The sequence below is a fragment of the Elaeis guineensis genome, chromosome 14, assembly GCF_000442705.2.
Source record: "Elaeis guineensis isolate ETL-2024a chromosome 14, EG11, whole genome shotgun sequence".
NCBI classification, from domain to species: domain Eukaryota; kingdom Viridiplantae; phylum Streptophyta; class Magnoliopsida; order Arecales; family Arecaceae; genus Elaeis; species Elaeis guineensis.
The window spans coordinates 49,691,067-49,713,903 of NC_026006.2; the positions used below are offsets into that span (position 1 = coordinate 49,691,067).

Here is a 22,837-nt window from a genome sequence, read left to right on the forward strand (position 1 = left end):
TTTTTTTAATCTAAAAAAAAGGGACAAATATAACATAGTGGTTTATGTCAAGAATAGCTTGTGATAACTCTAATGCTTGGTACAAGAAGGTTTCATCAAAATTACTATTCCTCACTTATATCTATCATTTGGACCAAGTTTTGAAGTATGATTAGCAATAGAATAAAGTATTTATGCCTACTTATTCCAAGGATAATCACCAAGCATGCCATTTTGCATGTTGGGACCCCTAATCCCCAACAATCCAGGCAAACTAACTCTAGATGACCAGGAATCAAAGCACCAAGCAAATTAACACTGGATGCCGGTTTGCATGTTCCTTAAATACCCTTACTAGGGATTATTTCCATTTTTAATCCTACTTGATTTAAATACAAACCTTTTCATGAATAATGAGCAAATAAAAGAGGATCGTCATGTTTATCTTTTAAGCAAAAAGTAACCACTTCCAATGATATCTAGAACAACCCCTGGGGGTTGCAACGAAAGTCTTGACTATGCCACTGACTTTGCAAGGGCTAGAAGTTTGGAGAGTGTTTGCAACGAGAGCCTTGATTGATACCGGTGTCAATAACTACATCTCCTTGTAACTATGTTCATTTAGCGATATTTAAACATTCATATTTTATCATTTATTTGATGAATCTTCATATATATGAGACACTCATGTTATATATATAATTTGTAAATTTAAAAATGATTATTAAAATTTTTTAATAAATATTTAAATTAAAATTAATTTTTTAAAATTTTATTTAAATATATTGATGATTTTATATTTAATTATTAATTATCATATTTTCATCGTAAAAGAAGAGTTAGATACTTAAACTACAAACATAATTCTACCTAGTCAATTTGAATCCGAACATTTTGAATTTAATCCAGGTATTACTTGATCCGGTTCACCCCCGAATGACTTGATCTGAAATTCTTTTAATAAACTCGACTTGGGCTAACCCAAGCTGATCAATTAATTTGTTGGGATCAAGTTCAAAATCACGACAATCTGGCCAGATGGGCGTCCTGTTTACCCTGGTCCGACTTGATTTTTTTTTTTTTTTCTCCAAATAAAATTTGCTATTACAATTGCAATCATTAAAACAACTGCGTTAAATAGCTGTAACTCAGTGGCATTATTTGTAACCATAACCTGCCTGGCGGTGCCTGGATGAAGCTTTTGAGCAAAAACCCACGCCGCTTATTAAACCCGCTCTAAACCCATTAGTGGCCAGACGGCTCAAATCCCAGTGCAGTGCGGCTGTGCGGGTGGTCGGCGAGTGGTGGACGCCGGCCGACGTCCGACGTTGCTAATTCGAGGTAAGTTTTTCTACCCTTTTCTTTTGCTTTCTTCTGTTCTCCTTCAATCTCTCTCTCCCTCTCTCTTTTCCCGTTTTGGATGGGGGCAGCGGGATGGTGGAGGTGGATCTAAGGCTGCCGCCGGCAACGGTTGTTGCCACCGGCGGTTGTAGTGGGGCCGCTTCCGCCGACTCTGCTGGTGGTGCGGAACCGCATTCCGCTTACGATCTTTTGAAGCCGTGATCACCTATGCAAGAACCACCTATAACGAATGCATTACCATATGCGATGTTTGCTTCCCTCGCTCTCTTGTTCTCTCGGACTATTTATCGATGTATAACTTTTTAGGATGGACTTTATTTCATTTGTTCGTTATCCAAACCTTTTTCATTGTAATATTCGTGCTGTTTGATTTTCTTGGAGTTGGATGTTTGTTCAGATGACAAACGGAGCATGTGGGATACTTATGTGGATTTATATTGCTATCGATTTATGTGACTTGTTTATATTACAGAGGAAAAGGATTTGTCAACTGTTATTTGATTTGTTATCAAAGAAGATATCTTCTTAGGCAACATTAAAATGAAAATATATATTGAAACTAATATGTACTTAAATTCTAGCGGAATGACATTGGAATTTGTTCATTTTGCTCATTGCTTTATTTTTACTAGAAAAGTCAATGTCCTTATCTGTGGTGAGAATCGATTGCATTATTTTTAAGTTCCTGCAAGTGAAATGTGATATGGTATATTAATACTAAGCCATGGTTCCGACTCCTTGACTGCAAGTAATTCCAGGCATTGTACCTTGTGTGCATTTTTTGGTGATGTAGGAGGAGGTAGTGGTGGTGGGGGCACCTCGGCCATTCAAGTCAATTCTATCAAGATGAGTGCCATGGTGCCGTTGCCGGAACAATTCAGAGATGTATCAGTAAATCTAGTGACTGCCTCTGGAAATGAAAAATGTCCTATTTCTCAGCATGTTTTCCCACCACAGTTCCGTTATCTGCAAGTCCATGGCAATCATGTTAATCTGCTTTCTGCTCCGCCTGTGACATTTGGTCCAAGACAGCTTCATGCCATTCCTGCTGGAGACATTCTTGAGGGTGTTGTTTTACCTACTACTAGCTTTGATGCTGGAAAAGATATCAGTGGTTTTCAAACATATAATGCATATGACAATTCAAGATTTTCAGACAATCCTCTTCTGAATCGATTGAACAACTCGTCTATTCCTGATATTGGTTCTTCCAGAGTTAACCAAGCTGTGCCTGCACCCACTAGCATCAATACTGAAACTGCAAGTGATTTCTCAAAGGTTTTGTGCCCTATTGAAAGTGATGATCCTGTTGAGGATATGGTATTCCCAATGGTATGGCATTTTTTTACATTTTGACATGTCTTTCAGGATAACATCTGTTGATATTTTATTGATAAAATTGCATGTAAAATTTGGAAGTTTGAGGTGTCCTGCTATTTACAGATTGGATATTCAGTGCCAATCACTGAAGAAAAGTCTGCAAGCATGCCTAAGAATGCTGAAAATGAGTTCCTCCCACAAATACATCTGTTCCTTAGTCTGTGTTTTCCATAAATTCATGTCCACTGTGTTTTCCTTAGTCTGCTCCTTACTAACTTGATTTGGATCTTAACAAATAATCTGTAATGAGGAAAGTGCTTATGAAAAGTGGCCATATTGTGACTTGTTTACTTAAATTAACAGAGTTGTACTTCAATACAACAAAAGCCAGATGATGATAGTGATAATTCTGCTGAGCCTAATTCAAAGGTCATGTTCTCTTCAAGGGAAGCCAGAGCTCAAGCTGCTGCAAGTAGAAGGGTAAGAGATGTCTATGCTCAACTCTACAAAGTCATAGGATAATTCATTTGTTTATTGATACAAGTATGTTACAAGGGAAAAAATAGAGCTTGAGCTCAGCCTTTTCTATTTAAACAATTGGAAAAGCCTGAATGATGGTGAAGCTTACTTTGTTTCATGAACATTTCAGTTTATATGCATAGTAACAACAGACTTTCTTTATCATGACTTTCTGTTGTGTATATACTGGCTAATAAGTTAACAAACTGTTTCCTCAAAAAAAAAAAAAGTTAACAAACTGTTCTTTTCTGGTCAAGGTAACTTCTTGGTTGTATATATTGTTGTTTTCTTATTGTTCTGTCATCTTCCTAGTCAGCTGCAATTTATGAATCAAATTAAATTCATTTTTTCTATCTTCTTGGTTGATCTACTTTTCTTTTGGATGTACTAATGGCAGCTCCACAGAGCCAGAGTTACTGCAGGAATCAAAGCATTGCAAAATTGCATACCATCTTCCGACAAGGTGACATGCATGTGTTCTCAAACTTTTGATGCAATTGTGCTGTTATGGCTATTCTTGTTTTGTTCATTGTCAGAGGATGATCGGTTATGCTGCAATCACATAATGAACATATCACCTAATGCATGCTATCATCACCTAATACATGCCATCTATAATCAGATGTCTCATGAAAGGGCAAATCAGCTAACAGCAAACACTAAGGACATAAAACAGTTTAATGGTTCGCAAAGAAAAGGATAATGTATCACTAACAAAAGTGTATGACTTTTGAGTGTTTTTTTCCAAAAAAAAATATGTATATATACAATTATTATTAGTTTATTACTATTGTTGTTGTTGCTTCTGCTGTTGTAACTACTGCTATTCTTATTAGTATTTTTGTCGTCGTCGTTGTTGTTTGAGAGAAGGGGATGGAGGCCATCCGACTATAATTACCTAGGTCCCCTTAATTGGGATGAACCATCCAAGATTTTAGCCAGAACCATTGGTTATTTGGTTCTCATATGTAGTACCTATCAGTTATTATCAGTTGTATATGATAATTATTATTGGCTATAGCATACTGCTTATTGCCAATGATAATGCTTATATATAAAAATTATTAGTCATGCCCCTTTACCTCATCTAGAAACTCTGTCCAGCATGTGCAGTGGTTAATGCATGCATGTGTATGTTTGCTTGTTTGTGTTGGTGTCCATGGTTACATTGTTACTTTGGATGGGTTTTCCCATGTTTTTGTGTTATATATCTTTCCTTTAATATAGTTGGTGGTGTTCTTGAATTCTTGATGCTTACACACCATGTATATGCATTTGTTATCTTCTTGAGATGAATAGATTGTGTTATGTTCTAATAGCTTTTTCTCTATGGGTGATATGATTCTGACTTTGAATGGTTGTCATCATCTCTGATCAGTGTCTACATGAGCCGGAATCTTCAATTCTTGATTCAGTCATGTATTCTCCTGATATATTAAGGAGATGCCGCGGGTGCCTTCTTCAAAAGTCTAGTGATGCCACCCATCAGATCTCTAATGTCAGGGCTGAATGATAGTTGAAACTTTGAGTTTCATATTAGCTCTAGGTTTTTGTTTCTTCATATTCTCCTCTTCATTTAAGCAATGGCAAATTGTTAAACTGCTTAGATTGAGCCTCCAATTTTGGCATATTTCTATACTTTTCAGTTCTTGTAGTGATTGATTATATGCTTGCAGGTCCTCTGGTGTTTGACCTCTGTATGGGTTAAAGCATCCTTACAGACCTGTGGAAGCTTTGTTCTTTCATAAAAACATAAGCATCCTTGAACTAGATCGGAATAAGGCCTCTGAACAATAATAACCAACTTCAGGTGGCCTTTTCTCCTAAAAGTGTATAGATTTTCACCTTTGCCTGATAGGGTTAACTTACGTCATTTTCATCTCATTTTCCTCCTTATTGGGTTTGGATGTTTGTCTATATTTTATGGTTTTTGAAGCTTTTCTTTGCTCTTTTGGGGCTGACCACATTGTTTATGCCTCATCTTAATTTGTACGTTTCATGGTATAAATCAAGTATTGCAATATCTCGCCGAGGTTGATATATACATATATGCATGCAGGCAGGCAGGTGGGCCGGTCATTATTAATACAGTAGTGCTATCTAGTGCATTAGGGCAACAAATGTTTTTCTGATCTAAAGCGGTAGGGGAGTCTCAAGCATCTCATTCAGTTATATAGTATCAAGTTTTAATCCTGTATTATGTAGATTTATTTGTTCTCCATACTGGTCTATGTCAATTCATTGCATAAAAAGTTAATGTATAACATCGATCACTTTATATGCCATAGTTTCATGGTTCACACATCAGTTTAATTTTTTGCACTCTATTAAATGATCATGTGAGCTTTGTTCCATCCTATGCTAGGATAAAAACATTTTGTTTAAAAGGAAATTCTTTCAGTACTGTCCATGCATATTTTGCAAATACACTTAGTTGTTGGGAAATCATCTTTCATATGTAATACGCTTTTCCAATGTAACAAATATATAACTGAATGACAGAGCAAGATTCATAATACTGAGAAAAGAATTAAGTTACTTTATGTGGTCACCTTTATGACGTTTTTTGGTATGGTGCACTTTCTTTAGTGGAGTCTTATCTGATCTGTCTTTTCAATTTTTTTTTTTTAAATACTTCGACATGTAGTGCAATAGAGAATCTGCACTGGATGACATCATTGACTATATCAAGTTTTTGAAACTTCAGCTTAAGGTAAGCTTTATTCCTTTCTTGCACATGTATGGATGTATGTACAACGTACATCCATATGTATTTAGCTATATATTTTTGTATGTTCTTTGATGCTTGGTATCATGTTCATAGATTTATGAAAGCGCAATTTGTCTTTGAAACAATGGAATTAATCTTTAATCGGACATATTATTATTGTTGGATATTTCTTCTTTTGTTTTCTTTTTTTAGAAATAGAGAGGAATTCACCCAAATTTTAGTGATGAAATTGTGAAAAGGGAAGTCAGCCCTAAAAGGATGATTTCCAGTCACTACAATAAGTTGGATATTTTCAATAACGAAGTTTGCCTCCTGCATCTTTCTGGGATGATATGATATTCATGAAACTGAGTGTTTTGGGGAGCAGGAAACAGAATATCTTGTAGCAAGTAAATAGAAGCTCAAGACTTGATGAGGCTTAAAAAGGTACAAAACAGCAACATGGATAGGGGGAGTATCTGTTTGAATCAACTAAAACTGCATCAGGTTGCTTTGAGTAAAGGAAGTTGCTGACTAGCAAATATAATCCTGTGCAAGACAATGACCACAGAGCCCCTGAAATCTCTAAAAGAAGAGGGGAGGCTTTTGGACCTTAAAAATGGTTGGAGATCTTTTGGTGGTTGGCATTCGCTCAGAAACTAGTTACATGTTCAAATTTTTGTTTGATTCTTATTCTAACTGTCACTGAACTGAACTGTGATTGAGACCATGGATGCAATGACCTTATAGTAAGACAAAATCCCCTAGGGTTTACCATATCCAGGTTTGGTTGGCATGTAGATCATTGGATTTGGTGATCATGTGATGGGCAGCTTTTCAACCCTTAGTTGACAGCCCCATGCAATGGTGAGATTGGTGTGAAATGGATGTATCCTTTAAGTAAAATATGAATATTCATGATGGCAGTTGGATGACAATTTCTGATCATTAATTCCATAGAACTTGAGTATTGACACACAAGCTAGCCCACTACCTCACAATCACAGGATCAACATTTGATGAACATGTCACCACTTTACAATTGTGTCCACCAAAAGAGTATATATATGTATATATATAGTCGATGTACATACTCCTAAAAGGAGTAAAAGACGAGGTGAGTGGCTGGTATAAAGGACATGCATGTTGATGCTAGAATGCAATTCTGTGTTTGATGTACTGTGCTAGTGCTAACAACTTATACAGATAGCATGTTATGCCATCAAAACACCATAGCCATCGAAAGCAGTTCAAAACTCAACAGATTTGCTAGCTGTTTTTTTTTTTTAACCTTCATAGTCACGGTAATCATTTTCAGTTATCAGTGATGCCATTCTTGAAAGTCATTTAATATCTTTGCATACAAAAAAAGTATGAAACAGATTTTCTAATAAATGTTAAATTAAGTAATATTCAGTTGTGCTTAAGCGGATTCTCATCATTATATAATTAAATCTGTTAAATTGTAGGTGTTTATTGTCAAATAATGGATCAAGATGTTTCTTTTATACAAAAAAATTCTGATTGCCTGTAGCTAGTAGGAGTTTCTGCTGATGCTCTCATGTCATATTATGGTAATATTTTGGTGAGCATTGGCTGTCCTTTTCTGCTTTTAGTGATCATTTTATTCCTTCAAAGAATATGCAGTGTATGTTTCTTGCCCAGCGTGTTTTCATCTTCTAATAAAGCAAGCTAGAAAGTGATCTGATATGCAAACTAAAAATATTTGTTTAGCCTTCTTTCAACCAATGCATAGACAATGCAGGAATAAAGAACTCAAGGGTTTATCATAGAGCAAAAGAGCACAAAAGTCCAAAAAAATAAGGCTGCAGGTTGCTGTTACAGCACAAAGTCACTAACATCTACATGATATGTTGAGGAATCTTCAAAGTGTTTAGTTAGACGTTATCAACTCTGATGTTACATAGCAGCAAAGAACTTTCTTTTATCTACTTTAATGTCTCATTTAGTTGGTTGATTTCATTCAAGGTCCTACTTCAAATAGGTCTCGTTCCTAGTATAATTGGATTGATCTGTTTTAGTTGAAAAAGCTGGTTGACTTGTAGGGAAGATTTAAAGAGGAAAAGAAAAAAAGACTAGGCAATCCTTCTCCTTATTTTTGCTGCAAGCTTATCTGAAACATTTGACCATATTAAGCATAAGTGATACCACATTTGATCTTGATGATCTCCTTCTATTTGCCTGAAACTTTAGATTCTCCCCATTCGCCATCTTGTCCTATAATTTCTAAACCATCTTGTACTGCCTTTCCATCCATTTCCAGTTAGATTTGGAGAAAATGAGAACCACAGCCCTAGTGTAGGGTTTCACTTGACCTATTGGATTTTAGTTTACCAATGAAACCTATTGTGAGATCATGGTGAACTCAAACTCCCAATATGCAAAAGAAGAGAACATATCCTGAAACCTTTGTTTTGAACAAGTATAATTAATTGGTCTTCTTTTTAAACCTAAGGTACTATAGCTTCCTATAGCACCTGCAAATTGCAAAACCACGACTCTGATTCCTCTTCTTCTCAAATCTTGTAATCTAGCATAGGGTTTCACCTCTTAGATTTTCTCTCTTTTGTTTTTTTTTGGGTGAGTGAAACCTAGTGTGAAAACATGATGAACACAAGCTTCTGAGAATATAGAAGAATGAAAACATATCGAAACAATGGCTTCTTACAATGCAACACCTATTTCAACAACTCCAATAATATCTTTTCTTCTTGACACCCAAAAATGGCCATTAGTTTTCTAACTTGTGTGATCCTCATTAAATGACAGGCACTGCATCAGAGTCGGCTAAGTGGTGAAGCTACACCTTATCCTTTTGTTCATCTCGAGGTATTGGGTGCCCTATATTTTGTTGGTGACTATAATTTAAAGATTGAATTTGCAAATCTTTTCCTCTTCTCGCACTTTTGGCAGAAAAAATTATCTGGTGTCCCAATGTGTTATTAGAATTTTCTCTAGAAGTCTGCTTGAAGTTTTCTGCAATTTCTACTTTTCTGGATGATGCAAAAACATACATTGATGCACATAAACATAGGTATCCTTACAATATAAAAAAGGAATTAAAAAGCTCTTGTATTAAAACTTCCACACGTTTATGGCAGGTGTATAGAATACGTAATGTTGGGTATAAAATACCCCCAGCCGAAGTTCATAAGAAGCCAACTCTCCCAAGATCCCTCCGACTTTGTGCGGCATCTTTTCCAGATTTCTCCGGCAGCCGAATTTCCGACTTGGTGCGACGCTTTTCTAAACTCTCCCAACTGTCTGAGCTATGATAACACCCTTCCGGACTTCTCCAACGACGAACTTCTTCAGTCGTCCACCAGACTGCTTCAAATGCTCTTCAGACTTCGCTATCTACTGACCTTCTACAATGATCAATTGTTCTCCGGACCTCTTCCAGATCTCTTCCGACCGTGATAGGTTCTAATCCGAACTTCCCAGACTTCGTCCACGGTCGAACTTCCCCAAGGACAGATTTCTACAGCAACCCGACTCCACCCATATTTCTACAGCGGTCGACCGCCTTTTTGATTTCGTCCGAGCTCCTACGGGAGTCGGACCTCTGCCTTGAATTTCTATTACAGGCGGACTTCATTCGAGCCCCTACTACAAACGGTCTACTCCGAACTTCTACTACAAATGGCCTACTCCGAATTTCTACTACGAACAGTCCACGACAGATCTCTACTGTAAGCTTCCATCCGAGCCTCTATTGTGAACGAATTCCCTCCAGACTCCTGTTGCAGGTGGGCTTCGGCTGAGCTTCTTCAATAAACGATCCCCATCCGGACTTCTACGGGAATCAGATTCCGACCGAGCTTCTGTAGCGGATAGATGTCGGATGAACTTCTACGACAGACGGGTTCAGCAGCTGGGCTCCCTCAACAGCCGATCGCCCCCGTCGTCTGCCGTACCCCCTAGCCATCGGCCTCAAATAATGTCAACCGGACTTCAACAGCGCCGACTGTATTTCCTCAGAACCCTCCAGACCCCCTCCCAGTGGGTGTCCCTCTCCAACGCCATCCGAAATCCACCGCCGGTCGACCTTCTGTCGAGTTTCGCATGAAACCGGACGTCACCAACAGGAAGCTTTCGTCCGAGCTCCTACAGCAGATGACTTTTGCCTGAAACGTCAGCGATCTCGGAACATTCGGGCCTCTCCCAGAACGACGATGTGAAGAGCCGCTCTGCTTCATCAGGCATCCTAGTCGAGCTTCGACCGACGGATCCGAACTCTTTGACAAGCCACGACAAGAGCCGCCATCCTGCTCCACTCCCTGCAACGGATTTCGCGCGGCTCTACCACTCTCTGGCAAGTCGCAACAACAGACACCACTCTACTCCCCGCAACAAGCTCCACGTGGCTCTAAACAGCCCCTGACGCCATTACTCTCCGCAATAAACTCCTTATGGCCCTGAACGGTCCACTACCAGGCGGTTACAAGCGTCACTATCAATCTGTTGCACCCTTCGTCTATAAAAAGGGGATCCCAGATACGTTATTCTCTAAGCTCTCATCTCTATCTCAAAACTTTGCTGAAATTTTCATTCAAGCACTCCATTCTTGTTGAGGCAGAGAACTGACTTGAGCATCGGAGGGTCTTGCCGGAGCACCCCAAACTCCGGTTTAGACTTTCTTTGCAGGTCCTGACGGCGACCGCGACTCCCTCGACTCCAGCTTCTCCGACGTCGGCGGATTTTTGCACCAACAGAATTGGCGCTAGAAGGAGGGCTTGAACCTTCGCGGTACCCTTGTTCTTTAAGGAGTGCTTAACGGGACTGATTCCGGTCATCTTCTCCGACATCTTCTTCTCCTTCCTCTACTAGATCTTCGCCCGATGCCTCCCCGCAAAGCATCCACCCGACGATCCACGGCCTCCGCGGCCAGATCTCAGGCTCCGGCCTCACCTCCAGTTTTTTAGGCTCCTCCTCCGGCAACGGCGGTTGGCACGGAGCAATTCGACCTACTGGTCCAGCAGGTCAGAGGCCTCACTGAAGCGGTGCAGGTCATGCAGCAGCAGCAACAGCCACAGGCGTCAGTGCGGCTGGAGAGAACGTCGCCGGAACTCCAAAATCCGGCGGTAGGGCGGGCCACTTGGGCCAGTCGCCCCGTCTTTCCCGGAAAGACGAATCCGAGGGTGGAGAGCCCTCAGTCGGATCACGATTCTACTCCTGGAAGATCTCTACCTCCATTCTGCCTGAAGACCCTCGAGACCCGCAGTCGAGAGGATTTCCTGGATCGAAGGCTCCAGGAGATGAACCGACGGATCGAAGAACTCCGTCACGCTCCCCGCTTATGGTGAGGACATTTGTACTGACCCTCCCTTCTCTCAAATGATCATGCAGGAATCGATCCCGCCAAACTTCAAGCTTCCTCAATTTGAAAGCTACGACGGGACTTCAGACCCAGTTGACCACCTGGAGGCCTTTTGGACAATGATGCTACTTCATGGCGCGCCAGACGCCATCCTGTGCCGGGTTTTTCCATCCACCTTGAAGGGAGCAGCGAGGAACTGGTACTCGATGCTGAAGTCGGGCACCATCTTTTCCTTTGATCAGATGAGCCACCAGTTTGCGGCTCATTTTGTTAGTAGCCGGCGTCCTCGGAGAGGTTCGGAGTCCCTCATCAACATCAAGCAAAGGGAGGGGGAGTCCATCCGGGCTTACATCAACCGTTTCAACGTCGCCGCGTTGAAGGTCCGAAACTTGGACCAATCAATCGCGATGGCCGCTCTGAAAGGTAACCTTCAAAAGAACGACCTTCTATTCTTCCTGGAAAAGAAGTACCCCAGGGATTTTGCCGATTTGCTGGCTCGGGCCGAAGGATACGCCCAAGCAGAAGAAGCTTTCACGATGAAGGATGAGGAGACCGCGAGAGAGCGGCAGGCGGGAGACTCGAGTAAGCCCGCAGTCGAAAAAGGGCCGAGAGAAGCTCGGCCACGTTCTCGAACTCCTCTCGGACATAGGCACGTCCGGACTCCTCCCCGAGCTCGTAAACAGAGAAGCCTAGACCGTCGAGTTCGGCGGGGCTCTCCTCCCGGAAGATTCCACAGCTACGCCCCTCTCAACGCATCAAAAACTCAAGTGCTGATGGAGGTTAGGGAGCAGTTCCCAAGGCCAGAGAGGATGCGCTCGCACCCCGGAAAGCACAATCCGAATAAATTCTGCCTCTATCATTGTGACCACGGCCACGATACGGAGGAATGTATTCAGCTCCGAGACGAGATCGAGGAGCTCATCAGACGAGGTCGGCTCGACAGGTTCATTCGGCGCCGACCTGAAGGAAGAGAAGATCGGCCTAGGGCCCTGCCACAGCCAGAACCGCCAAGGAGGGAGGAGCAGCCAGAAGATCGGCCTCCAATTGGGATTATCAACTCCGTCTCAGGGGGACCCTGGCGGGGAGCAGACCTTCCGCGGCTATAGGGTTCAAAAAATCTACGAATGTATTACCAACAACTTTGCCCTGAATGAAAATTCTTTTCGTATTTGTGCATTTTTCTTTTGGTATGAGCTTATAACGACAGGAAATAACTCCCCCATACAAACGAAATTAAGCGTGTTAGGAACAGGAGGAGAATCTCGTCCTAACATGAGCAAAGTCGAAGGCCCGGTTTCCTAAAGACCGGATGGGGGGAGAGGCCCTTGCAACGGCCCTTATGTGCCCCCACAGCTTTGTTAGGAACAGGAGGAGAACCTCGTCCTAACATAAGCAAAGTCGAAGGCTCGGTTTCCTAAAGATCGGATGGGGGGAGAGGCCCTTGCAACGGCCCTTATGTGCCCCCACAGTCTTGTTAGGAACAGGAGGAGAACATGAGCAAAGTCGAAGGTCCGGTTTCCTAAAGACCGGATGGGGGGGAGAGGCCCTTGCAATGGCCCTTATGTGCCCCCACAGCCTTGTTAGGAACAGGAGAAGAACCTCGTCCTAACATGAGCAAAATCGACGGCCCGATTTTCTAAAGACCGGATGGAGGGAGAGGCCCTTGCAACGGCCCTTATGTGCCCCCACAGTCTTGTTAGGAACAGGAGGAGAACCTCGTCCTAACATGAGCAAAGTCGAAGGCTCGATTTTCTAAAGATCGGATGGAGGGAGAGGCCCTTACAACGGTCCTTATGTGCCCCCACAGTCTGGTTGGGAACAGGAGGAGAACCTCGTCCTAACATTAGCAAAGTCGAAGGCCCGATTTTCTAAAGACCGGATGGGAGGAGAGGCCCTTACAACGGCCCTTACGTGCCCCCACAGCCTTGTTAGGAACAGGAGGAGAACCTCGTCCTAACACGAGCTGAAACCGACCGTCGGGAACAAGGGGAGGACCTCGTCCCGATGCAAGCAGGGATTCGGTTGATCGACAAGGAGGAAAGCTTCCCCGACGACTCCTCTACACTCTTACGATCCCGTCAAGAGCAGAGGGAAGACCCTCACTCAAACACAGAAGAAAGGGGGAAGCGAAAAGAAAAAACGACGAACCACATCAGCGATAGGTAAAAAACGAACTACATCGAAAGCACAAGGGACCTTGTCTCGACGAAAGAGAAAACACCTGTCGAAAATCTCGGGTCTCTAAAGGCAAATCGATACGGCAACGACAAGGAACCTTCAAACTACGTCGGTATCGGGCAAGACGGAAGACAAAAGAAGTTCAGCAAACGACGACTCAAAGCAAGAACCGGCGAGGGATTACGAACTACACCGATGCAAAACAAGGCATAAGACAAATGGAGTTTGGTAAACAACCATTTAATACCAGAATGGACAAGGTAACAGATAATTTCATTTCTATTTCATTGATGAAGTACTCATTACAAAGCCTTAAAGACCAAAAAACAAAAAGATTAAGAAGAAGAAAAGGAAAAGAGGCTCTAAGGAAGCCCTGTTTCTTCCGATTTCGAGCTCTCGGTTCTAGCCCCCGCTATGGATTGTCTCAAATTTTCGATTTCTTCTTCTAGCTCCATCTTTTTCAGCAGCATATCCTGGAACGCCCGGTGGAATCGCCGGCGCTCATCCTCCGACTCTCGAAGCCTCCTCAAGACCTTGGACTCCGCCTCGGCGTCCTTGACTGCCTGCTGCTCGTGGACCAACTGAACTTTCAGCCGCCGTACTTCGGCTTCCTCCCGCCCAAGGGCTACGGACAGTTCCGCCATAGTCCCCCTCAAGGAGCAAAGCTCATCAGAACCTTGTGCAGGGACAAGCTGGACTCTCTCGGACAACCGCCTTTGAAGGCGAGCAACTTCGTCAGTCGCCGTCTGGAGCCTCCTTCGGTAGTCCTCTACTTGTCTGCTCCAGCCGACTCGGTGGGTGTCGTAAGTCACCTCAGCGTCCCGCAGCTCCTTTTGAAGGTCAGAGAACCTCTTCAACCAGTCTTGATCGCGGTCAGTCCGGACTGTGAGCCGGGACGAGCTCCCTTCCAGCCGGTCGATCTTCTCCCGTGCGGCCGCCAGCTCGACTTTAAGGGAGCTGATCTTGGAAGCCTGAGTCCATGACCGGTCGCTGGCACATTTTCAGAGTTCCTCAAGCTCCGTGATGAAGTCGGCTTTCCTTTTGGTGTATTCCATGAGACTTTTCCTGTGAAGGTCCCGAAACCAAATAGCCTCCGTGGTGACCTCTGAATGGCTCTCCTTCAGCCGGCGAAGTTCGTCTTCCAATCTCTTGGATTTCCTTGTCAACTGACGAACTTCCTTTTGAAGGTCTCGTATCATCGGCTTCAAGGGAATATCCTCCGGCAGGAGAAGAGCTTCGGCAAGACACTGTCGTTAGAGGGCAAGAGCGCCACGACTCAAATTAATGTCAGAAGATAAAATGAAGGAAAATGATACAAAAAAAGAGAGGGGGGATCCTCCGTAAAGGCAAATCCGGCTTCATTGATTAAATAAACTTCAATTACAAGAGAACAAATGAATAATCACCACAAAGGAAAAATACAAAATTAGAGGTTCCGGACCTCTGGGGTAGAAGTAGAGGGGGTCGGCGTCCCCGGAAGATCGTCAGCGGCGGCCACAGCAGTCGACGAAGTTCCGACTGGAAGAGGATCGACGGCGACGTCAGATGGTTCGGTTTCATCATCGGACGCCTCGTTCAGGAAGCTGAGATCTAATTCGGAAAATCTTCTTGCCATCTTCTCTTGACAGAGCTCGAACCCCTTGATGAAGGCGTCCTGGCCGAACTGGACCTTCAGGTCTTCCATCTCGGAGGAGCCTTTGAACTCCTCCACTGCTCGAGCTCTTGCCTCCGAGACCAGGGTTGGAATCCGCGCTTTCAGCTCGGAAGCCTGCTCTTTCAATTCGGAAGCCTGCTCCTTCCACTCGAAGACCTGCGCCCTCAATGCGAAGACCTCGGCCTCAGCCTTCCCTCTCTCCTCCTCCAAGATAGTCCTCAGATTGAACGAGGTTTGTCCCTCCTTTTCCAGCGCCTCCTGAAAGCTCAGGACCTCGGCGATCTTCTCCTCAAGGCGGGCGGCCCCGGCTAGGCGACCTTCTTCTGCCCGAGCTGCCTCCCTCTTGGCGATCTTCGCCGCCTCGACGCTGGCGACGAGCTGATGCCCAATCTGCAAGAAAGGTCGGGGAGTCGATATGAGGGCTCAAGACTAAGTTGAAGAAGCAGGAGGGAGAAAAAAGGCGAGTTAGCCTACTTCGAGGAACGATCTCAGAGAGTCCTAGACCCGCAGCTCGGGATCAGTGAGGACGATCCTCTCGACGACCTCGGGCAGGATGCATCCTTCGACTAGCCTCTTTATCAAGTTCCTGTTGTTGAAGGGATTTTCCCCCAGGTCTTCCTCGGAGCCGCCGACCCCCTCGGCGGCAGTCCTGCGACTGCGACTCCTCCGGGCTAGGGTTTTCTTTCTCTTCCTCCCTTCGGCCCCAGGAGCCCCCTCGGGATGAACCTTCGAAACGGGACCCTTGGCCAGGGGGCTCTATGAAAGGATTTGGGGGACTTCAGGTTCGGCGTCGGAGGGGACTTCGACGGCGACGGGCGTTGGAGCAGGCGCGGCCGAGCTTGTCCCCTCTGTCCTGGCTTTCTTCATCGACCCCGAAGTTGAGGCGTCCTTTCTCTTGTGGGTCTTGAGACCCTGGGCTAACCTCCGAGCCACGCTTGCATCCATGTCTGCGATAAAAGAAGATCAGCATGGCTTCGAGATGGAACAAGAAGAAGGGAAAGTACCCAAAAAAAAAAAAGAAAGGGGAGAGATACCGGCAGGGTTAAGGGGACTCAGGCTGACGTTGAACAAAAGTTGCTCCCTCAGAAGTTCGGGGAGGAGGGGAGCTTGATAGGCCTCAAGTTTTTTTGAGGCCTCGAGGTCATCCCTTTCCAGGCTGGAGGCCCGGCGGGCGGAATCCCTCGGAGAACCCCAAGGGGGTAACCCTAGCTCTAAGGTTGGGCGTCGGATGTAGAAGAACCTCTCCTTTCAATTATGGACAGAAGAGGGGGCGTCTTTCAACAACCCCTTTCTACCGAACTGGGGGGAGAAGTACCATCAATCTTTTGTCGATGGATGGCGCTTGAAGGTGTAGAAGTTCCTAAACAAAGGAAGAGTCGGCCGAACTTCGGCAAAACTACAAAGGGAAAGGAACCCTATCAAAAATCTAAAGGAGTTCGGCACGACGGAAACTAGAGAAATGTTCAGAAAACGAAAGAGAGCAACAACGAAGGACGGCAGCGGGAGCCGAAGTCCAGTACGGAAGGCCTCTTGGTACAGACAGAAGCGGCCGGAAGGAGGGGCGCTAGCCCGGTCAGATGGTCCGGGAAGCTCCAGCTCGTACTCCGGAGGAACTCCATACTGAATCCTTATCAGTGAGAGTTCATCCGGAGTCAAGGAACCGGGGATGGTGTCCGGCGCAAAGGCCGGACAAGGTTCGGCCCTAGCTACGGGTTTGTCTACAGTACCGGTACCATGGGGAACTGGGGCTGACGAACTTCTAGAACTACTAGAAGAGGAGACATCAGAGGACATCTTAGATCAAACAGAAGCCACGAAATCCCGAAAAATTGAGAAAAATAGCAGGCGGGCCCCCGAGAAAGCTAAGTAAACAGAATACGAAGAAGAAAGGACGGGAAAGCAACAGGAAGTTCCGGAACTAACCTAGTTCAACCCCAAGAGCACAGGGGAACGGCGAGAACGATGGAGGTCGACTCGACAGACGCTTAAGACCGGAAAGGATGCTAGAAGAAACTGGAGCTCTCGGAAAAGAAGGGAACCGAGGGATTCTCTCAAGCAAGGTGAAACCCACGAAGGGGGAGAACGTGTTTAAATAGACCCCGGGATCCGACGCACTTATGATTTCGAATCTCCGTTGGCCGATCTGTGTTCGCCGCGTGTCCCACCCACCTTGACAGGTTGTTGGAAACGGCAGGCGGCTGGCAAAGTCATTATTACGCCGTACCTAGAGCCACGTCCTGGCGGGAATTCCGAAAAGAAGAAATCTTTTCCGAAAAGGCTCCAGTACCCGCATGCCGAACGTCAAATATCTGGCAACCGCCAAGCACGAAAATCGAGGGAGCAACTTCGGCTATGAAAATTTCTCTGTACTTCATTCGAAACTCGAACTCGGAAGTAGGAGGACTGGTGTTGGGTATAAAATACCCCCAGCCGAAGTTCATAAGAAGCCAACTTTCCCGAGATCCCTCCGACTTTGTGCGGCATCTTTTCCGGATTTCTCCGGCAGCCGAATTTTCGACCTGGTGCGACGCTTTTCTAAACTCTCCCAATTGTCTGAGCTATGATAACGCCCTTTCGGACTTCTCCAACGACGAACTTCTTCAGTCGTCCACCGGACTGCTTCAAATGCTCTCCAGGCTTCGCTATCTACCGACCTTCTACAATGATCAACCGTTCTCCGGACCTCTTCCAGATCTCTTCCGGCCGTGATAGGTTCTAATCCGAACTTCCCAGACTTCGTCCACGGCCGAACTTCCCCAAGGACAGATTTCTACAGCAACCCGACTCCACCCATATTTCTACGACGGTCGACCGTCTTTTTGATTTCGTCCGAGCTCCTACGGGAGCCGGACCTCTGCCCCGAATTCCTATTGTAGGCGGACTTCATCTGAGCCCCTACTACAAACGGTCTACTCCGAACTCCTGCTACAAATGGCCTACTCCGAATTTCTACTACGAACGGTCCACGACGGATCTCTACTGTAAGCTTCCATCCGAGCCTCTATTGTGAATGAATTTCCTCCGGACTCTTGTTGCAGGCGGGCTTCGGCCGAGCTTCTTCAATAAACGATCCCCATCCGGACTTCTACGGGAATCAGATTCCGACCGAGCTTCTGTAGTGGATAGATGTCGGACGAACTTCTACGACAGACGGGTTCCAGCAGTCGGGCTCCCTCAACAGCCGATCGCCCCCGTCGTCTGTCGTACCCCCCAGCCATCGGCCTCAAATAATGTCAATCGGACTTCAACAGCGCCGACTGTATTTCCTCATAACCCTCAAGACCCCCTCCCAGTGGGTGTCCCTCTCCAACGCCATCTGAAATCCACCGCCGGTCGACTTTCTGCCGAGTTTCGCATGAAACCGGACGTCACCAATAGGAAGCTTTCGTCCGAGCTCCTACAGCAGATGATTTTTGCCTGAAATGTCAGCGACCTCGGAACATCCGGGCCTCTTCCAGAACGACGATGTGAAGAGCCGCTCTGCTTCATCAGGCATCCTAGCCGAGCTTCGACCGACGGATCCGAACTCTCTAACAAGCCACGACAAGGGCCGCCACCCTGCTCCACTCCCTGCAACGGATTCCGCGCGGCTCCACCACTCTCTGGCAAGTCACGACAACAGACACCACTCTACTCCCCGCAACAAGCTCCACGTGGCTCTGAACAGCCCCTGACGCCACTATTCTCCGCAATAAACTCCTTATGGCCTTGAACGGCCCACTACCAGACGGTTACAAGCGTCACTATCAATCTGTTGCACCCTCCGCCTATAAAAAGGGGACCCTAGATACGTTATTCTCTAAGCTTTCATCTCTATCTCAAAATTCTGCTGAAATTTTCATTCAAGCACTCCATTCTTGTTGAGGCAGAGAACTGACTTGAGCATCGGAGGGTCTTGTCGGAGCACCCCCAACTCCGGTTTAGACTTTCTTTGCAGGTCCCGGCAGCGACCGCGACTCCCTCGACTCCAGCTTCTCCGACGTCAGCGGATTTTTGCACCAACACGTAACATACCTATTTATGCATATAATGGCTGTAAAGTTTGTCAGTATGTTCTACATGATAGGTCCTAATCACACATGATATGGTTCTGTTATGAAAATACAGAGTCGTGGACCCAATAAATATAATTGGAATTATAATTTTGGTTCATGGGACCAGATTTATGTCTTTTAGATGGTTGATCAAAACAGTCATTTTCTTCCTGTTGTTAGTTCACTTGGTATAGGACATCTTACACATCTTCCTTACGAACCTTGTATTTTGGGGTCGATCTATTTCTAAAAAAGATTGGAGGTGTTTGTCTTAAGTCTTAACTATGGAATGCCATATTGCCCCATACCGCCCAGAACGGGGTGTACCATACTATATTGGTCTCGTACCAGTACGGCATTTCAGAGCATACCGACACTGCCATACTATACCAAACCACGTACCGATATTATAATAAGATTTTACCAGTATGGGATCCAGTACCGAGACGGCGAACCTTGGAACTCTTAACTATACTTTGATCTAAGTGGGATTAAATATTGCTTTGTGGGGCATATGCTTCTTCCTGATAAAGTCTAATGCCCATCTACCATCCATTATTAGGTCATATGATCCTGGAGTCGCACTCTTGATGCACAAACTCTATCTCTCCTCTGCCTCCTTTGAGGGCCAGAGAGAATGGGTTGCTCCTTTCTACTAGCACTTTTGCCCCCCAAATTATAGGCTCTAGTTTTTTCTCATGAAATATTTGGAATTATTTTCCCAAACTATGTATGCACTGGTTCATAAGGAGAAACCTACATAAAGTGTTTATGTTTACAGTTAGGTTGATTTTGTAGCTCCATTTCTAGTCTTGCTGATTAGGTTAGAGGCTTGATTCTCGTTTTAGCTATATGGGGGGGCAATACTGATTGATTTTTGGTGCTATTCACATTTTGGGTACAACATTCTCTAGTGGGACCCCCTCTCTCTCTCCCTGAAAAATGAAAACTTGTGTTATAAACTTGGCATTTGGAGAAGTGCTTACGTTCTGATCAAGCTCTAAATATTTGTCTCTTCTACTTATTTATATCTACCTTGTATTATGTATCTTTAGAAGTTTACTTTAATTTTTAACTAAGAAGCTGTGGTTTATGGTGCACAGCTCTTTAGAAAGAGTAAATTTTTTCTAGAATTCTTCAAAATTTTGATTTAGGTACTCTCAGGTTTATGTCTATTTTTGCCACCAGATCTGGGTCCCTCTAACTTGCATGATGGGCCTGTATTCTGTCTTTGATGAATGTCGTGCACCATCTTAATAATTTGGCATCTCTTTGTTTTCTTTTGGTGAAACTCCTAAGTTTTTTTGCAGTAATCTCTTTTCCTTTTTTTTTGCTTTTTAAAAATCTTTTAAATAAAGTTAGGATGAGTGGAAGCCCCATGAAATATTGGAATAGGGGCATGATGTTACCCATGTTTCTTTGTGTCAATCTAGAGACTCTGCTAACTCTTTCAGTTGACAATTGGCACCCTCAGCTTTGTGTAATGGCCATTTTGGTTTTTCTCCTAGCGCATTTTGTCTCATGATAAATTTTTTTATTACCTCTAATACACTCAGAAGTGCTTGTCCTTTGCTTAAGACCTAGCTGTACAGCATTGCTCACCTTCATACATAGGATTGTTAATGTGCTGCATGTGATCTGAGCAGATCCAAAGTTTCAATATGCCCATATATAAATCCTACCTGAAGTGACAGAAACTTAAACCATAGAGGTTAACCTGCTAATAGCCCTCCACCTCCAGAGAAGTGTTATCCCATCAAGATTGGTAAAATTATGAAGCAAACGTTAGGTGTATAACATAATGTAATCAACCTTTCTGGAGATTAGGCCAACAAATATTGTATCATGAATTTAGGTCTATAACCTTAGATATCATGTGCAAAATGTTGTAATGTGTATTTGTATAATAACTTGGAACTGTCAGTATATGTAGTATGTAACATTTAACTATTTCTAGGATTAGTGATGCTAGATTTGAATAGATCAGCTGAAAACCATTTTTTCTTCTTCAAATCATGTCTGAACAATAATAAAAAGAAGTGGTATTAATAAAAAGGTAACTGAGGTAGTCTGCCCGAGCTTGCTAATTGCATCATGCATTATGGGGTTTTGCTGCATATTAGTTCATTCCAAATGTCAGCATGGTTAATTCACAATCATAAGGGTTGGCAGGGGGATGGCATGGAGCTCTTTTTGCAAAGAGAACATCATGAAAAATAATTTCACCAATCAAAGCTACATGCATGCATTTGAGACTATCTATAAACACACTACTCTGTTGAGTTGCATTTTAAAGTTAATGTCCCTTAGCTTGTAGAAGTTTAAAATGGTCTTGTAATATAGAACAAATCTTTTGTTTGTTCACCGAGTTCTCTTAAGGTAAAAATGTTGGTATGTTGGAAAAACAATATATGATACTACTTGGTATTTATCTCCTGTATTCGTATAAAATGAACTTAATTGTTATCTGGAAAAGTTGGCAATCTAACATTGTTCGACATGTTCTGATCCATATATGTCTGTCACTGCAAATGTATGGTTTCTATGCATAATTCTTTAGGCTATCTGGTGTGAGGGTTCTGAAAGCTTTTTCAGCAGCTTAATGAGAAAACTCATGCATCATGTGATCTTGAAAACATCTAAAAGCATTGGGATATAACCAACCAAAATGCTAAACAGCGAGTAATCATGGAAATACTAGGAGAGAATCCCAATACCTTCATTCATGTAGATGAAGAACAGCTGTCTCTATATTGCTGCTGCAGGAGCCCTAAAAAGTTTACCTGTTCTCTATACTTGCTGTGATGTTGTTTGAATGCGAATGTAACATATGGATATGGCCATGTTCTAACAGTTTTAAGGAACAAGAATAAGATATTTTTAAGGTGCAGTGGATAGGCTGCATACTGACAATGTGAGGATAATCCAATGAAGCAATGTGATAATTGGTCTTGTATCTGGCATTACCAATCTGCCGTTACTGCAGAATTTTTACAGTATTTCATCTCTGAGCTAGAGACAGTCCATGGAGATAACAAAAGATATCCATCTCTTTTCTTTTTATCAGACTGTGATATGGGAACTGCCTATACCTGAAAAATAATGTGGTTTTGCAGGGGTATGGACACTACTTGCTCCATCAACAAATGTGTGGTGAGCCTCTTGAAGAAATGATGGGGCAACTGATGATATCGAGCATGAATTCTGCAAATGAGCTGTTTGAGAGCAAGGGGTTGGCAGTCTTGCCCATGACTCTGGCATATGCCCTTCTTTGCACCAGCTGAAGGCAAACTCTTAGAAGCCAATGGTGCTTGAGTTTTGCATATTAACATTGTTATTGGCCAACTATTTTCTGAATTTTACTTGAGAAATCCATGCGAGGAATGAGATCCATGCTTCAGAATCACATCTGATTGATTGTATAGAAATTTTGTTAATTGGGGAGTTTTGAGGCATTTGGTTTCTCTTTTCGGCACAGGTGATGTCCAGAATATAAAGCATTTACCTTGCTCAAAAATCTAGAGCATTTATGTGTGGTGTGGTAAAAGAACTGAAGCTTGCTTACCCCCCCCAAAAAATAAAGAACTGAAGCTTTAGTGAGCGATTGCGCCAAGACTCGTATGACTTTGAGATCAATATAGACTTTGGATTGTGCTCCATCCTAACCCAATAAAAGATAGCAATGGATCGGATCTGTCTATATTTATGCCTGCTCTATAAGTAAAAATTTCATATCCATA

At 43.7% G+C, this 22,837-nt stretch overlaps 1 protein-coding gene across 5 annotated transcripts; it reads left to right on the top strand.

Moving 5' to 3' along the window:
* Positions 1–1,165: 1,165 nt before the first annotated feature.
* Positions 1,166–22,646, top strand: LOC140853786 (uncharacterized). 5 transcript variants are annotated; one of them, XR_012136885.1, is made up of 8 exons: positions 1,166–1,320; positions 2,135–2,673; positions 3,025–3,141; positions 3,578–3,643; positions 4,559–4,726; positions 4,857–4,990; positions 5,828–5,893; positions 8,681–8,741. XR_012136885.1 is itself a non-coding variant. In XM_073248745.1 (7 exons), the coding sequence occupies exons 2-7, from the start codon at positions 2,188–2,190 to the stop codon at positions 22,379–22,381; spliced, it is 963 nt and encodes a 320-aa protein (XP_073104846.1). In that variant the 5' UTR covers positions 1,166–1,320; positions 2,135–2,187; the 3' UTR covers positions 22,382–22,642. The 5 variants fall into 5 exon arrangements, 4 of the variants coding, with proteins under 4 accessions (XP_073104846.1, XP_073104847.1, XP_073104848.1 ...); XM_073248745.1 differs by lacking the exons at positions 4,559–4,726; positions 4,857–4,990 and adding an exon at positions 22,214–22,642 and having other exon boundaries at positions 8,681–8,740; XM_073248746.1 differs by lacking the exons at positions 4,559–4,726; positions 4,857–4,990; positions 8,681–8,741 and adding an exon at positions 22,214–22,646.
* Positions 22,647–22,837: the final 191 nt, after the last annotated feature.